General features: G+C 39.1%; 1 protein-coding gene across 1 annotated transcript in view; it reads right to left on the reverse strand.

The window, feature by feature from the left end:
• Positions 1-4,741: 4,741 nt before the first annotated feature.
• LOC101860439 (fibroblast growth factor receptor 3) overlaps positions 4,742-15,000 on the reverse strand; it is a gene marked incomplete in the record, with an annotated part of 51,385 nt that continues 41,126 nt past the window's right edge. The window contains 12 exon segments of the mRNA XM_035971891.1: positions 4,742-6,975; positions 7,453-7,558; positions 8,326-8,463; positions 8,978-9,048; positions 9,526-9,639; positions 10,374-10,612; positions 11,097-11,216; positions 11,632-11,747; positions 12,364-12,503; positions 13,104-13,273; positions 13,733-13,862; positions 14,286-14,485. Coding sequence (XP_035827784.1) covers positions 6,940-6,975; positions 7,453-7,558; positions 8,326-8,463; positions 8,978-9,048; positions 9,526-9,639; positions 10,374-10,612; positions 11,097-11,216; positions 11,632-11,747; positions 12,364-12,503; positions 13,104-13,273; positions 13,733-13,862; positions 14,286-14,485 — 1,580 coding nt within the window.

The following is a 15,000-nucleotide window of genomic DNA, read 5'->3' on the forward strand; positions in this document are numbered from 1 at the left end:
ACTTCACCCAGGTGGGAATGGAAAACTGTCAAAGCCAGGTACATTCCCACCTAATTGAAGTGAGCAAAATTCAAATAAAAAGTCTTTCTCAAGGACACAAAGTCTGGCCCCTGAAGGGATTTGAACCCACGACCACATGGTTGCCAGTCCAAGAGTCTAACCACAAAGATATGATCTGTTCTTGTTCTCTTCATTTAAAAACACACTTTAAAATATTATGATAATGGTCAATTAGTGCTGGGAAAAAGCAAAACTGACAGATTGTAGCAACATATAAGGTGCCAGAAATTAGGCGTTACTGGAGAGAAACATTCAAAGAAAAGAAGGAGGAAGGATTGATAAAATCCTGACCCATCTCCTCTCTTCTCTCCTCTACTGTCCTCTCCTCTGCTCTCCTGTCCTCCCCTCTCTTTTTCTATCATCTCCTCGACTCTCCTTTCTCCTCTTCTCTGCTCCCCTCCTATCTCCACTCCTCTCCTCTCCTCACTTCTCCACTCCACTCCTCTCATCTCCTCTCTACTCATCTCCTCTCATCTTCTCTCCTCCCCTCCTCTCCTCCCCCTCCTATCTCCACCCCTCTCCTCTCCTCTCCTCTCCCCTCCTACCTTATGAGAAGCCAGGAACTCCATCCCGCGAGCCACCTGGTGGCTAAATGAGAGCAGCATGCGCTGCGAGAGCGTGTCTTTGTCGTAGTTCCCGTCTAGCGTGTTGCCACTGCTCAACATGCACAGCTCCAGGTCCTCCCTCCATGTGACCAGGCTGTTCTCCTGGCTCCGGAACGACATCAGGTAGTTACGTAGGTTTCCCTTTTTGGCGTACTCCACTATCACATACAGAGGGCCAGCTAGAGGAAAAGGACGTAAGTGGTGGAGATTAGAATTTTTGTACAGAGACACTAAGATGAAGGCAACAACCATGAAGATGAAAGTGACAATGTTCCATCATCTTTCTGGCAATGTTCATAAAATCTCTCTCTCTCTCTCTCTCTCTCTCTTTCTCTCTCTCTTTTTCCATGCAAGTGTGTGCATGTTATGTGAGTGATAAGAAAACAAATGATGATAACATTTAACTATTTTAACATGAACAAGATATAAACAATTGGTACAGAAAAGCAAAGTGCTCAGAGCCCATCAGAAAGTATCTTGACAATCTGTCGCTGTCACATGGAATGTAGGCCTACCAAGACGAGAACAGCTGGGCAAAGAACAATTGAAGAGGAAGGCACAAGGAGGTATAAAATCTTAAAATATATATGGAATGTATCACAAGCTGTATCTGCTTGTAGCAAAATTTGTGGAATGTAATCTCAACCTATTTGAAAAATGAAAGTTGTCACAGATCGCTTCGTTTTGTAACATAACCTAAAATAGAAATAGCATTGGCAACCTACCAGGCACAGTACAAAAAAATGAAAACAAATCTCAAAATTTCAAGAACAGTTCATCACAGAAAAGATGAAAAATTTTTGAAAATTATCGGAGAACCAGTTCAGTGCATCTGGGATAATATAGTTTGTTTTATAAAGGGAAAATTAAAATCCATCAAGGCCTTCTTGGGGCATAAACAAAAGGGACACATAGGTAATAACTGTGCCGACAGTAGGCAAACAGGAAAAATAACCACAACTTTTATTTCTTATTTGGTTTGGCCAAAAGTATATATCTATGGGGGTATAAATAAGTTTAAGAATCAAGTAAAAAGAAATGACATGGATTCAAATTCAAGTGTACTGTTGTAAACTAGATCAACACCCTCAGTGTAGGTGTTTTTACAATTTACATCCCCATCAACACAATTCAGATTATTTGGGAGGCAGGCTTTGACCCTGCCTAATGGGGCTAACCCAGGCTGAGAGGGATACATACAGCATCCCAACAGAAAGACCAAGATGCTCTACAAAAACCCTCCCCACTCGGGGAGTCAAACTCGGGTCTCCTACGTGCGACAGGGAAGCGCCTAACCACTACACCACAGACAGACACTAGTTTAATGCCCTTAAAATTCAAAGCTCCTGGTAGGACAACACATTGTTCACACGGTAGCATCAGTCACAGTTCACAGTATCACATTTCCTTAGTCTCTCAGTGCCCGACATCCATTACACCACTCAATCATTAGACGTAAAATGATTGAAAATTTAATCAACAATTTTAAGTATTCACACAAAACCACTGGTAGTGGTACACTTCTATAATAAAACAGCAATCTGCCGGAAGCTTTTCAACAACTTCTGACATGCAAACAATACCGCACATAAGTGGGGCAAAATATTTTGCTGTACAGGTAACCAATGGAACGTAATAACATTCCTTCGTTCTATGTATTCAAATTCCTGTACAAAGCTCGAATACAAAATACAAAGAATAATCTCCTATATTATGTACAATATCACTTCTGGTACAATCATCAATACCACCACATCTAGCAGATACATACTGTATAGAAAACACTCGAGGCAATCAGATTACCGCCATCTGATGAGCTTGTGAGAACGAACAAGATTGACATAATAGTATGCAAACATCCATTATAAACAGGAACAGTCTTCATCGGAAATAAGAAATAAAAGAACAAGACAATTCTTCTATTTTGTTTCGTATTGTAGCATAAGCATACTTATCACTCTGGTCCAGCTTAACAATATCATATCCTTCCGTGTGTTTTGTCCTTGATCTCTCTACACTTTCTTTTGGCATCTAAATCTGACATGTGCAGAAGGAAAAGAACAAAACAATAGAATTACGCAGTCAAATAAAAGATAAGTAGATCAGACCCAGCTTGTTGCAGAGTCAGTAAAAAATATTAAAGTTAATCATTTTTCAGGAGACATCGTCAATATTTATGAAATATCTTGTCTAAGAAGTCTCTTTGTAGTAAAATTTGATAGAACATTTTATCATTTCCCAAAATGATCTACAGATTTCAAAACCATTGTAGTTTTGAAGAAAATTTACATATTATTGTACATGGCAAAATTACAGATTTAATGAGGCTAGCAAAGTCTCCAGCTATGAAAGTGAGCACATGGATGTGACCTACTTGATTTTCAACACCTGTATTCTGTGCTGCTTGTGTATTTTTTTTAAACGATGTGAATATAAAACGTTTCAACAGTACATTTTGAGCTAAGTGAAAGCACAGGCTCTGACAATGAGCAAGGCGCACAAACATACAAAACACTCAGAACTTTTTGCTGCCCTGTAATATGCTGCACAGAGTTATCATGACCACTTATAATGATTCAAGCACATGTTCATGTTTTTACAACATTCTAACTGTAAATTGTAAGCACAAAATCGTACGCAAGCTGTTCGACTCTTCTAAGCCCAGAAATAAAATTGTTTTAGAAGACAGAGAAAAACTGATTTATTCTTTTAACAATTGGAAGTTTATCTACATTATAATCTATCTTTTCTTGCCTTTTTTTTTCAACTTTAAGAGTCTGAAATTCAACAATATATTTCTTCTGCACATGCAGCAGATGGAAGATTGATAAAAACTTTGATTTCAAAAAGTCTACATTTTGGACTTAATATTTTAAAAGTTTGGCCAACGTCATATATTACAAAAGTATTTTTCAAAAAAAGGCAAGCACATCCTAGAAGCAAAAGTAGCTGGGAATGTTGATGATGAAAATGTGATGTCAGAGCCTCAGTCTGGCCTGGTGACTCTGGAAGTGAAAGTGGGAACGGTCTACTTTACTACTTACTATCTATCATCTCATTTACATGCACCCTGACATCAGTCTGTTGACACATTTGTTGTAATATCCACATATTTGGGAGGAGGGGGGTATTGTTGTGAATTTCTCCAACTTCACTGCAATATAATATATATATGCACTCTCATATATAATATATCGCGACCTCAATCAGTGCTTTCTTGTCCTATCTCCATTTTTTTTAACATTAAAAATGTGGCTTCTTCTTAAGCTCACCTTTGTTATAAACTGTTTTCACTGTTATTATGGAGATAGGACAAGAAAGCCCTGAGGTCACAATTCATATATACATATAAGTTTCACAATTTCTGACAGACACAAAGCTATTAATCTACTGATATGACCTTTGTATCCCAGAAAGTGTCTATCTTTTTGAGCTTGAAAATATAAAAAAAGGAAACTAGGATGAATTATCAAGGTTAAGATATTCCTTGTAAAATGAGATTTTCATCCTGCATGTGAAAAATTGTAGGCTCTGGTCTGCTACCTCAGTTGTCAACATGTCTCCTTGCACAGAAGTATGGCCCGAAATAGAGAACTTAGTTCGGTTTGTTTTAAAATTAGTAAAAGTTTTACGGCACTTACAACTTAAATAGGTCATACAAGTGCCAGAAATAGATAACAGAATAATAAAAACTAACTACCAAAAAATACATATGGTTACACAGCTTCAAACTAGAGACATCCGGTAAAAGGTCAAGAGGAATGAACACATCTTGTGTATGATACACATTGAACACATTCGGTATCTGGGGTGTAAATCAACAAAATAAGAACACAGTCTCTGTAATAATAATAATAATAATAATAGGAAATTTTCCAGGGTTTTTTTGTACAGAACAATGTACATCAGACTCTCTCCACAAGGGAAAAGTTCACAACGCAACGTAACATATCGACGTATCAACAGCAATTGACAACGAACTACAGTCGAATTTCCTGTAATAGCCACGACCTATCCAAGACAAACATCTGCACAAGCAGCCACTTGCCACTTCCCCCCTTGTATTTTTCTCTTTCTATTATAATGATACTGTCCAAGACATCTACCTGTTTAAGACAACCACTTTTCTCCTTTACAGTGGGTGGCTGTCATGGACAATTTTGACTGTACACTGTATTAAATTAAATGAGTTCAGTTCCCAACTCCAGCTCAAGCAGTAAGCAGGTAGCCTATCCTGCCTCCCAGACCCAAGTCCACAAGGACTGAGCTGGCTACACTTAACGTACGACTCCCAAAACTCAACTTTTATCAACATCTGCTATCTTTCCTACAAGTAAAACATTCTTAAGATTCCAGTTTGGTGGGGGGTGGGGGGCAAATAAGGGAACCATGATGAAATGTAACAGCAACCTTATCAATCATAGCCACAGTAAAGATAAATTTTTCCTGGAATGTTGAGAAGGTAACAACGTTACACACACACACATATATATAATATATAAACCATTTAGCAAAATTATACAAATGTAAAAAAAAAAAAAGCAGCCGTTGAAAAGCTTCTGTCAAAATTTGTAAAATGTAAAACAAAAATGTAGGCAGTACAACAAAAGGTAGTCATAACAAATTGAACACAATGATGCAGGAACAGCTATGGTAGATTCAACACAACAACACAGGGAAGTAAATGCAGGGACAACTTTTGGGCAGAAGTGAGCGAGTACCTGTTTAACACACCACACAAACACCTTAGTTTTTTTCTTTCTGGGAGAACATCAGTGACAGTCAGACAACTGGTAGGCTTGAGTTTTGCTCAATAAAAACTGCCTCAGTCAGTATCAAACCGAAATTGACTTTTGTCTCAATTACAAAATAAAAGAAGTTTCAATCATCAAATCTAACTCCACAGAGACAAAGACATTTTGATATGTGTTCCTTTTCTTTTTAAAAACAAAAAAATTGGTGCTTTAAGCCTCCATCAACACACTAGATCATTTCGAAAACAGGCTTTGACCCTGCCTGTCCGGGCCAACCCAGGCTGAGAAGGCCCTTGCGACAAAAACATTCAGCAACCTACTACTCAGAAAGCAATCAACAGACCTCTCGGTAAAGACCTGAGAAAAAAGAGCTCACTTTGAAAACGACATTGGTTCAAACTCTTTGGTGAATGTGTTGGATTATAAAGAAATACCCCTCTCAAGTTAGTTCATTAGTACATTGTTCACTCAAAACTCAATATGAGTGAATCTTCTTCTAGATCGCATTGGCAGACAAACCAGACGAGCATTATGATCCATCAAGAGCAGAGGGAGCAGGAAAAAAAACATGATTACCTCCTGAACTTTATCTATGTTCAGGAATGCTTACAGCATAGTATCTAGCACAAGGACACTTCAAACTTCATAAATAATATGCACATGAGCTGTAATAGATTAAAGCGATAAACATTAGGATATTATCAATCACTTGGTCATTATTTCAGTACAAAAGTTTTCCTGTACATATTTACAAAGCTTTAACAAGTAAGTATGTTCCGCAGGATTATGTATGGTACAGGCATTTTGTCGAGTAGGAACATCACGGATGGAGGTACATTCTCAATGTCTCTCCCTATCATTACCACACAGAACATGGAAAATATCCACTGCTTAATGAAAAGACTCTGCTATACATCATTTTGAAAAGTGACGTATGACAGAGTCCCTCCCTACCAGGAAAATGATTTCATCCACGTCACTTTACAAAATCAGCTATACGTGCCATGCTCAACCTATTATGTGACTATTGGACTTCCGTGAAACAGATAATCCGTCATTATTCAAACGTATTCTACTCATGATCACCGTATGGATCAAAGTGAAATGAGTAGCTGCAGAACAATTAGACACCTGTAGTCAGACAGACTCCACAATCCAATGGGGATGGCAACGTAAATTTAAAATCTCCCTAGTTCAACTTTCTCAGCTCCTAGTATTACTCAACATTAGGTGATAGATACTCTAGGAGCCAAGTGTAATATGAACGGTTTAGTAAAGCTTAGGCACTGAGTGTAAGGAAACATTATTACAACATTTGACCAACGGTACTGTTCAGTGGAATGTAACATGACAACCCTGGCTGGCTGTTCTCTTAAGTAAAAACATATGTGACAATATTATAATAATTATTATCATTATTATTATAATTATTATTATTAACATTACAAGGCCTGGTAAGCCGCTCTGTATGTCTGTAGAGGCTCTTGTGCATGAGTCCAGCCTGGCCCAGCTCCGCCAGCCTAAGACTCGTCTGTAGCTAGCACTTCAATGTAACCCTGCACAGACAAACAACACAATCGTTTGAGTTGACACTCACCAAAAATACAGGCACACAAGACAATTGTTAGAGAAGATGCTCAGAAAAACTGCTCAAGACGAAAACAGTCATACAAGACAACTGTTAGAGTTGACGCTCACTAAAACTGTCCAAGACAAACACAGACAGACAAGACAATTGTTGACAAGTTGATGCTTGCTGAAACTGCTTAAGGCAAACACAGACAGGCAAGACAATCGATAGAGTTGACACTCACTGAAATGCCTCAAGACAAAAGAACTTTCATATATTGTGGAAGCTCTGAATAATCAAACAATGAAATGTTTCCTCATACCAGTGGACATGGACCAACTTACAACAAACTTACAACTATAATGTGAGTGTATTTGCACCTAAAAAAACTCTTAAAAAACAAAAACAGTAGCAGAGGGAGTGGGGGTGCAAAGAAATCAAGTGTGCTTTTCCGCCAACTTACCCCATTGGCGACTCGCACCAACTGTCTCTCCATGATCAGGACAAGCAGACTGAAGTCTGGTCTGTCGTCAGGGTAGTGGTTCCAGCAGCGTCTCATTGTGTCGTAACTGAAAGGTGAGAGAGATTCACCATTACACAGGTCTCATTAAGTCACAGTGGTAAGAACAGTAGGATTGACTTAAATGTCTTATAAACAAAAGTGTGCATATCTGACATATATACATGTTGAAGAATGAGTGTACTCATGATTATAAGCACTGACAATAATTCATCATTACAGGCACTTACAATATCATTTCTCCCATTGGGATTATATCTCTTTGAACAAAACAAGACATTTTTCAGAAAACAGAATCAACACTTTCTCAAATAAATTTTCTCTACAAAAAGCCCCACATAGTAACTGATTTTCATAAACATTTTATTGAAATTAATTTGACTGAAACAATGTTCATTTCAATAATACACAATATTTCAATATTTGTAAAAAAAAATTGATCAGCTTCCTATGATGAAGCTAGCCAAAAAACTGTCACCAGAAAAAGTGCATCGACTGCTCAGTATTAAGACTCTGTCACAAATCACTTTTCAAAATGATACCATGGCACAGTCTTATACTAAGCAGTCAGTATGTCAGAAAGAAAGCAATGAAAACTCTCCCACTTATTCTTCTTCTTCTTTTTTGCATTCGCCTATTAGATCTCAAGGATAGTCGAATTCTGGTTTTTCAACTTGCAGCCCAACCGAATTTTATGTATGAGACCATTTTTTCAATTTAATAGGGCCCATTGTCTTCAGGCAGCCACATTCCAATTTTCAAGATACTCTTTGGGTTTTTATACTGATTATAGAGTATTTTCAGTTTCCCACTTACAGTGAGTCTGTTGCAAATGGTGGTTTTTCCATACGATAGCCTTCCATAAGCTTGCCATAGAGATCTTCTTGAGGGATTGTGGGATATGGCATGCCACCCAACGTGAAGATCTCCCACATCAGAACACCATACGACCATCTGTGAATGAAGACCCATAATTGATTTTTTTAAAATTGGAACAACACACAAAAAACTAAAGCAGATGTAAGAATCAACATAAGAGATATTCCACCACTACAATGCTAAATTTTGCACTTTAGAGTCACTACAAAAGTAGAAGCCCATAGAACAAACAAGAGAGGCCAACTGGCTATATTTTTTTAAATCCCAAACTTTTCTACCAGATTGTTAGAGAGAGAGAGAGAGAGAGAGAGAGAGAGAGAGAGAGAGAGAGAGAGAGAGAGAGAGAGAGAAAGAGAGAGAAGGGAGGGGGAATGAGCGAGAGAGACAGCGAGAGGGAGAGAAGAAAAAAGAGAGATTTCCAGAAAACAAAATAGGCAATGTTCATCATACGTTACTTTTCAAAGTGACATACGACAGAGACTTACAATAAGAGTATGTGAGTATATAGATGTGCATTAGCATGTAAAAGAGTATGTGTATTTATGTGCGTGAGTGTGTGTGTATGTGTGTGTGTGTGATAAAGACTTACACGTCACTTTTCTCTGTGTATTTCATGTCGAACAAAGCCTCTGGAGGCATCCACTTGACGGGGATCTGACCCTGAAACAAAACACAAAAACATTATATCTCTTGTCACCAGACCACTAAAGTTTCATCTGTGCTTGCTGTTTTGACCAATGACAAACATCAAATGGTGTAGTGTACTTTGCAGGGCAATTATATTGAAACCAAAACGTTTACATTTTTCTTTTTGTCTTTCTAGTTCTTCTTCTTCTTCTTCTTCTTCTTCTTCTTCTTCTTCTTCTTGAATCCAATTGACTGCACTAATGTCTTCCAGCACAAAAATTATTAAGAGAGACTCATTTGCTATACTAAAATCAGACTATATAAAACTGAATTCAGACTCGATAATACTAATACTGAAATCAAACTGTTTAATACTCAAATTTTAATAAGACTATAAAATACTGAAATCAGATGGAAAATACTCAATTCAGACAATTTGATTCTAAAACTTGACTTTAAAATACTGAAATCAGACTGCAGAATTCTGAAATCGGACTTTATAATACTCACCCTGGATTTCTTCTTGTAGTATTCCCCGTTGCGGGCCAGACCAAAGTCTGCAATCTTCAGCACATTGTCCTCAGTGACCAGGATGTTCCGAGCAGCCAGGTCTCGGTGGATGCACTGAGAAGGAAGAGAAAGAGAAATTATAACAAATTAATAATATATATATATAAACATATAGCATCGAACTCCCAACCAAAAATTTGTGGGTTCAAATGTCATCAGGGGCCCAACCTTGCGTCCTTGGGAAAGGCACTTAACTTGAAATTTCCTCACTTCACCCAGGTGGGAATGGAAAACTGTCAAAGCCAGGTACATTCCCACCTAATTGAAGTGAGCAAAATTCAAATAAAAAGTCTTTCTCAAGGACACAAAGTCTGGCCCCTGAAGGGATTTGAACCCACGACCACATGGTTGCCAGTCCGAGAGTCTAACCACAAAGGTATGATCTGTTCTTGTTCTCTTCATTTAAAAACACACTTTAAAATATTATGATAATGGTCAATTAGTGCTGGGAAAAAGCAAAACTGACAGACTGTAGCAACGTATAAGGTGCCAGAAATTAGGCGTTACTGGAGAGAAACATTCAAAGAAAAGAAGGAGGAAGGATTGATAAAATCCTGACCCATCTCCTCTCTTCTCTCCTCTACTCCCCTCTCTTCTTCTCTCATCTCCTCGACTCTCCTTTCTCCTCTTCTCTCCTCCCCTCCTATCTCCTCTTCTCTACTCCCCTCCTATTTCCACCCCTCTCCTCTCCTCTCCTCTCTACTCATCTCCTCTCATCTCCTCTCCTCCCCTCCTCTCCTCCCCCTCCTATCTCCACCCCTCTCCTCTCCTCTCCTCTCCCCTCCTACCTTATGAGAAGCCAGGAACTCCATCCCGCGAGCCACCTGGTGGCTAAATGAAAGAAGCATGCGCTGGGAGAGCGTGTCTTTGTCGTAGTTCCCGTCTAGCGTGTTGCCACTGCTCAACATGCACAGCTCCAGGTCCTCCCTCCATGTGACCAGGCTGTTCTCTTGGCTCCGGAACGACATCAGGTAGTTACGTAGGTTTCCCTTTTTGGCATACTCCACTATCACATACAGAGGGCCAGCTAGAGGAAAAGGACGTAAGTGGTGGAGATTAGAATTTTTGTACAGAGACATTACGACGAAATCAACAACCATGAAGATGATAGAGTGACAATGTTCCGTCATCTTTCTGGCAATGTTCATAAAATCTCTCTCTCTCTCTCTCTCTCTCTCTCTCTCTCTCTCTCTCTCTCTCTCTCTCTCTCTCTCTCTCTCTCTCTCTCTCTCTCTCTCTCTCTCTCTCTCTCTCTCTCTCTCTCTCTCTCTCTCTCTCTCTCTCTGTGTCTGTGTGTCTATGTATCTGAAGCTACTATAGTTAGACCCCCCCCCCCCCCCCCCCCCACCCCCCACAGAAGGTGAGATTGTTTCAGAATGCTATTAGGTCTGCGAGAGTAAAAATAGACATTTGTAAAAAGCATAAAGCTTGCTGTTGAGCGGGACTTTGCACTACAGGGATATAAACACAATCTACCATTTTCATTATTATTTTATCTCGTCTCCACTTACCTCCTTGTGTACAACAGCCCAGGAAGTTGACGATGTTTATGTGCGAGCCCATTCTCTTCACTGACTTCATCACCTCCGCCTCTTTCATGAACTCGTACTGGTCCTGATAGGTCACGTCCTCTGTTGTGAACGGAAAACATACTCCGTGCTTCACATTCTCATTTTATTAGTCGTTAACACATACTTAGACACACACTCATCCCTTTAAAAACCTGGGCCTTTACCTTGCTCAGGTGAGACCCCAATATAACTACTCATTACTTTAGGGTGCACTCAGCCTTTTTAAGACTCAAAACAGGACACAGCAGACTAAAAGCACACCACACATAATTCTGGTATATGAGGGACAATAAATTCAGACTTCCCACCTAATAAATAACTTTGCAGTGTTGAGAAGAAGTGTAAAACCAATTATTAATTATGTTCTTAATTAAGACAATTCCCACCAAATAAATGACTTTGTAGTGTTGTAAAGAGGTGTAAAACTAATGACCAATTATGTTCTTAATTAAGACAACATCACCACAAATGTTACCTCTTAGACTCTTCACGGCGACCTGTGTAGCTTTGGGAACTCTACCGATGCCGTACGCTATAGCCCTCTTCACAATGCCAAACGCTCCCTCTCCAATTGTTTCCTGGACAGTCAGTCTAGATAGATGATACATCACAAACAACAGAAACCAGTTAGACTCAATGCAGCTCCTTAATTTTATACTAACTGTATGTAATTGTCTGACGATGAGCAACGTTTCTGAGGAAATGAATATTTCTTAAAAAGAAATATAAGAAAAAAAGGTTTAAGATGATTCGTGGTTTTGGGTTCGGTGAAATGAAATCAATATCTCTTTGTCCTTTTCCAAAAATCCTTTTACAATACAATTTTAAAGTATACTGCATAATCAAATCACATTAGACAAAGAAGCATACAAAAAACATAACAAATTATGAAGCTTATCATTGGTCGCCACAGCCGGTCGGATGTGGTAAGCCCAAAATTCCGAAAACGTTTTTCTATTGTTGTAGTTTCTCAATCTGTAACATCAGTTGCATATGCTCAAGAAATATTTTATTGAAATTGAAATTCTAAACATTTAAAAAAAGCAAGAAAAGATGCACAATTTAGATCTAGGGAGAATTGTTTAAAGAACAACAAATACAAAAACTACTACTAAAGCCCAATGATGCCATGGCATGACTTCAGATATCCAAAAACCCTATCTCCTAGCTCCACAGCACCAAGAGTTTCAGACCACTTAGAACCAACCTGTTGCGAGGAAACTCGAATGCTTCGTCGACTGGCACACTGAGCCGTGAGGAGCTGGAGGCCACAGAAGGGTAGCTACTGGTGGACGACCGCGACGAGATGCGACGGGACTTGACCAGTGGCTGTGTGGCTAGACCATCCTAGAAGTCGTGAGGTTAAGGGAGATGAGGGAAGAAAAGAGAGAGGTACAGAAGAGTTTAAATTCAGTGAATGGAAATATAAACTCTCTCATCGTGACAAAACAGAGATGGGGGAAGAAAAGAGGGAGGTACAGAAGAGTTTAAATTCAGTGAATGGAAATATAAACTCTCTCATCGTGACAAAACAGAGATGGGGGAAGAAAAGAGGGAGGTACAGAAGTGTTTAAATTCAGTGAATGGAAATATAAACAGTCTCATCGTGACGAAACAGAGATGGGGGAAGAAAAGAGGGAGGTACAGAAGTGTTTAAATTCAGTGAATGGAAATATAAACTCTCTCATCGTGACAAAACAAACAGATTAATCAGAATTTTTTAACGACAGACTTTGTTTTCTTCTCTGTTCTGTTATATATCATTATCAAAAACGTTTCCTTCCACTAAATGTACATGCGAGCAAACGGAAACAAAAAGAAAAGAAGTTTTGGGGGACAAAAATATTATAACAAATACCTCATATCTTATCTGTTCTTATCTCATCCCCACGCTAGAGAGAAAGAGGAACTAGCTCATACCAAGGAGAAAGAGGAACTAGATCTTACAGGTTTGTGGTAGAGCTGGTACTGCTTCATCTTCAGCTTCTTCTTCTTGTAGCAGAAGCAGGTGACACTGATGATGATGACGATAAGGAGAATGACAAAACCGATGATGGAACCGATGATGATGAAGATGTATGGGTCCAGAGAGCTGTCTTTTGCCTTCTCCTTTGGAGCTGAGGATGTATGTAGAGAGCCATATAGAACATATATTTTATACACATATAGAAGTATGTTTTCTTCTGCACTACTTGAACTGAGTTGCACAATGTAAATACAAGCCAATTTACTGTTATAGATTTACAGAATCTTCACCCAGATAGTCACTTAAGGTATTTTTTTAGTTTATATTTATAAAACAAGCAGGTGTAAATGATTCAAAATAATTGTTTGAGGGACATTTTGTATATAAAATAAGCAGGTGTAAAGAATTCAAAATGACTGTTTGAGGAACTTTTAAATACAGGTTTCAAAACAGGCATTGGTGATTCTAGTTCACCACTCATCTCTCAGCTAAAATTCACTGGGCTAAAAAACCCATGTCCTGGACTTTTACTACAGAAAGACTTTTATCATCCATTTATTTAAAAAAGAAAAGCTTCACAAGGAAGCTGGAAAAGCCACCAGTAGCATACCTAAGGTAACGTTGAGATAAGCAGCCTCATAAGTGATGCCAATTTTGTTTTTGAGGGCACAGGTGTACCAGCCCTCGTCCTCCTTCGTGACTTTCTTGATGACCAGTGGGGCATGCTGGGAGTTCCAAGGCTGTGGAGAGAAGAAGAACGTAAAAGTAGAACAAGAAAAACTAGAGCAGGATATTGATAGAGACTTACCACAGAGCTTGAAGATATAAACTTTTTTAAATTCGCAAATAGAAGCATTATAAAACAGAAGGGGAAGAGAAGATAGTCAGAACATTGAGTAGAGTTCAACATTAAAAGACAGCATCTTCCTTCCACTTTGAAAAATGACAGGGGGGGTGCCTGCCAGGCAAGATATGTTTTAATAAGAGTTTTACAGCACTTACAATACAATAAGGTAATATAAGAGGCAAAGATTAGACATAATTATTGCTAGAGAGTAACAAACAAAGAAAAGATGGAGGAGAGATAAGAGATAAGGACGAAAGATCTTTCACAGAAAAGAAGGAGCAAACCACACCAGAACACCCGCCAACCATCAACGTACCCTGAGTATTGTCAAATGTGGGTCATCTTTATCCAGGGGGCCGTGACCCCAGCTCCCATTGACAAAATGATGCTTGACCCACATCATCTGTACCGTGCCCAGGCTGGTCACCGGCTTGCACATAAACACCGCCCGCGAGCCCAGGCGCACCGTCTGATTGGTCGGTTTCTCCACAATGATGGGTGCACTGCCAGGTACATCTGGGGAAGGTTGGTGTAGGGGTGGGGGCCCGGTGTATGGGTAGAGAGGTAGGTAGATAAGTAGGTAGGTGTTTTTATTCAACGTCTGAGGCCATTGGCCCATACTACATAAAACACACACATTATATTAATTCTTTGCTCAGATGTTCCAAAAGAAAAAGCTACATATTCCTGAATTTATCCCCATCACCCATCTCTATAGGTAGGTAGATGTTTTTATTCAGTGTTTAAGGCCATTGGCCCACATCACATAAAACATACATTTTATTCATTCCTTTGCTCAGATGCTCTCAAAAAAGCTACATGATCTGATTTTTCCCTATCACCCATCTGCTTAGAATCTCCAAGTAAGTTGCTCTGGGTCTACCCCTGCCTCGTTTCCCTTCAGGTTTGCGAGTGAGAGCTAAACGTTCAAGGCTTTTATGTCTATTTAATTGTCCCCAAAACTGCATTTGTCTTTTCCTGATTGTTTGTAACAGCAAGCAGCCCAAGTGGGCGTCTTCAAGTACTACCTT

This window comes from Aplysia californica, unplaced genomic scaffold (assembly GCF_000002075.1).
Source record: "Aplysia californica isolate F4 #8 unplaced genomic scaffold, AplCal3.0 scaffold00531, whole genome shotgun sequence".
In the NCBI taxonomy this organism is placed as follows: Eukaryota; Metazoa; Mollusca; class Gastropoda; order Aplysiida; family Aplysiidae; genus Aplysia; species Aplysia californica.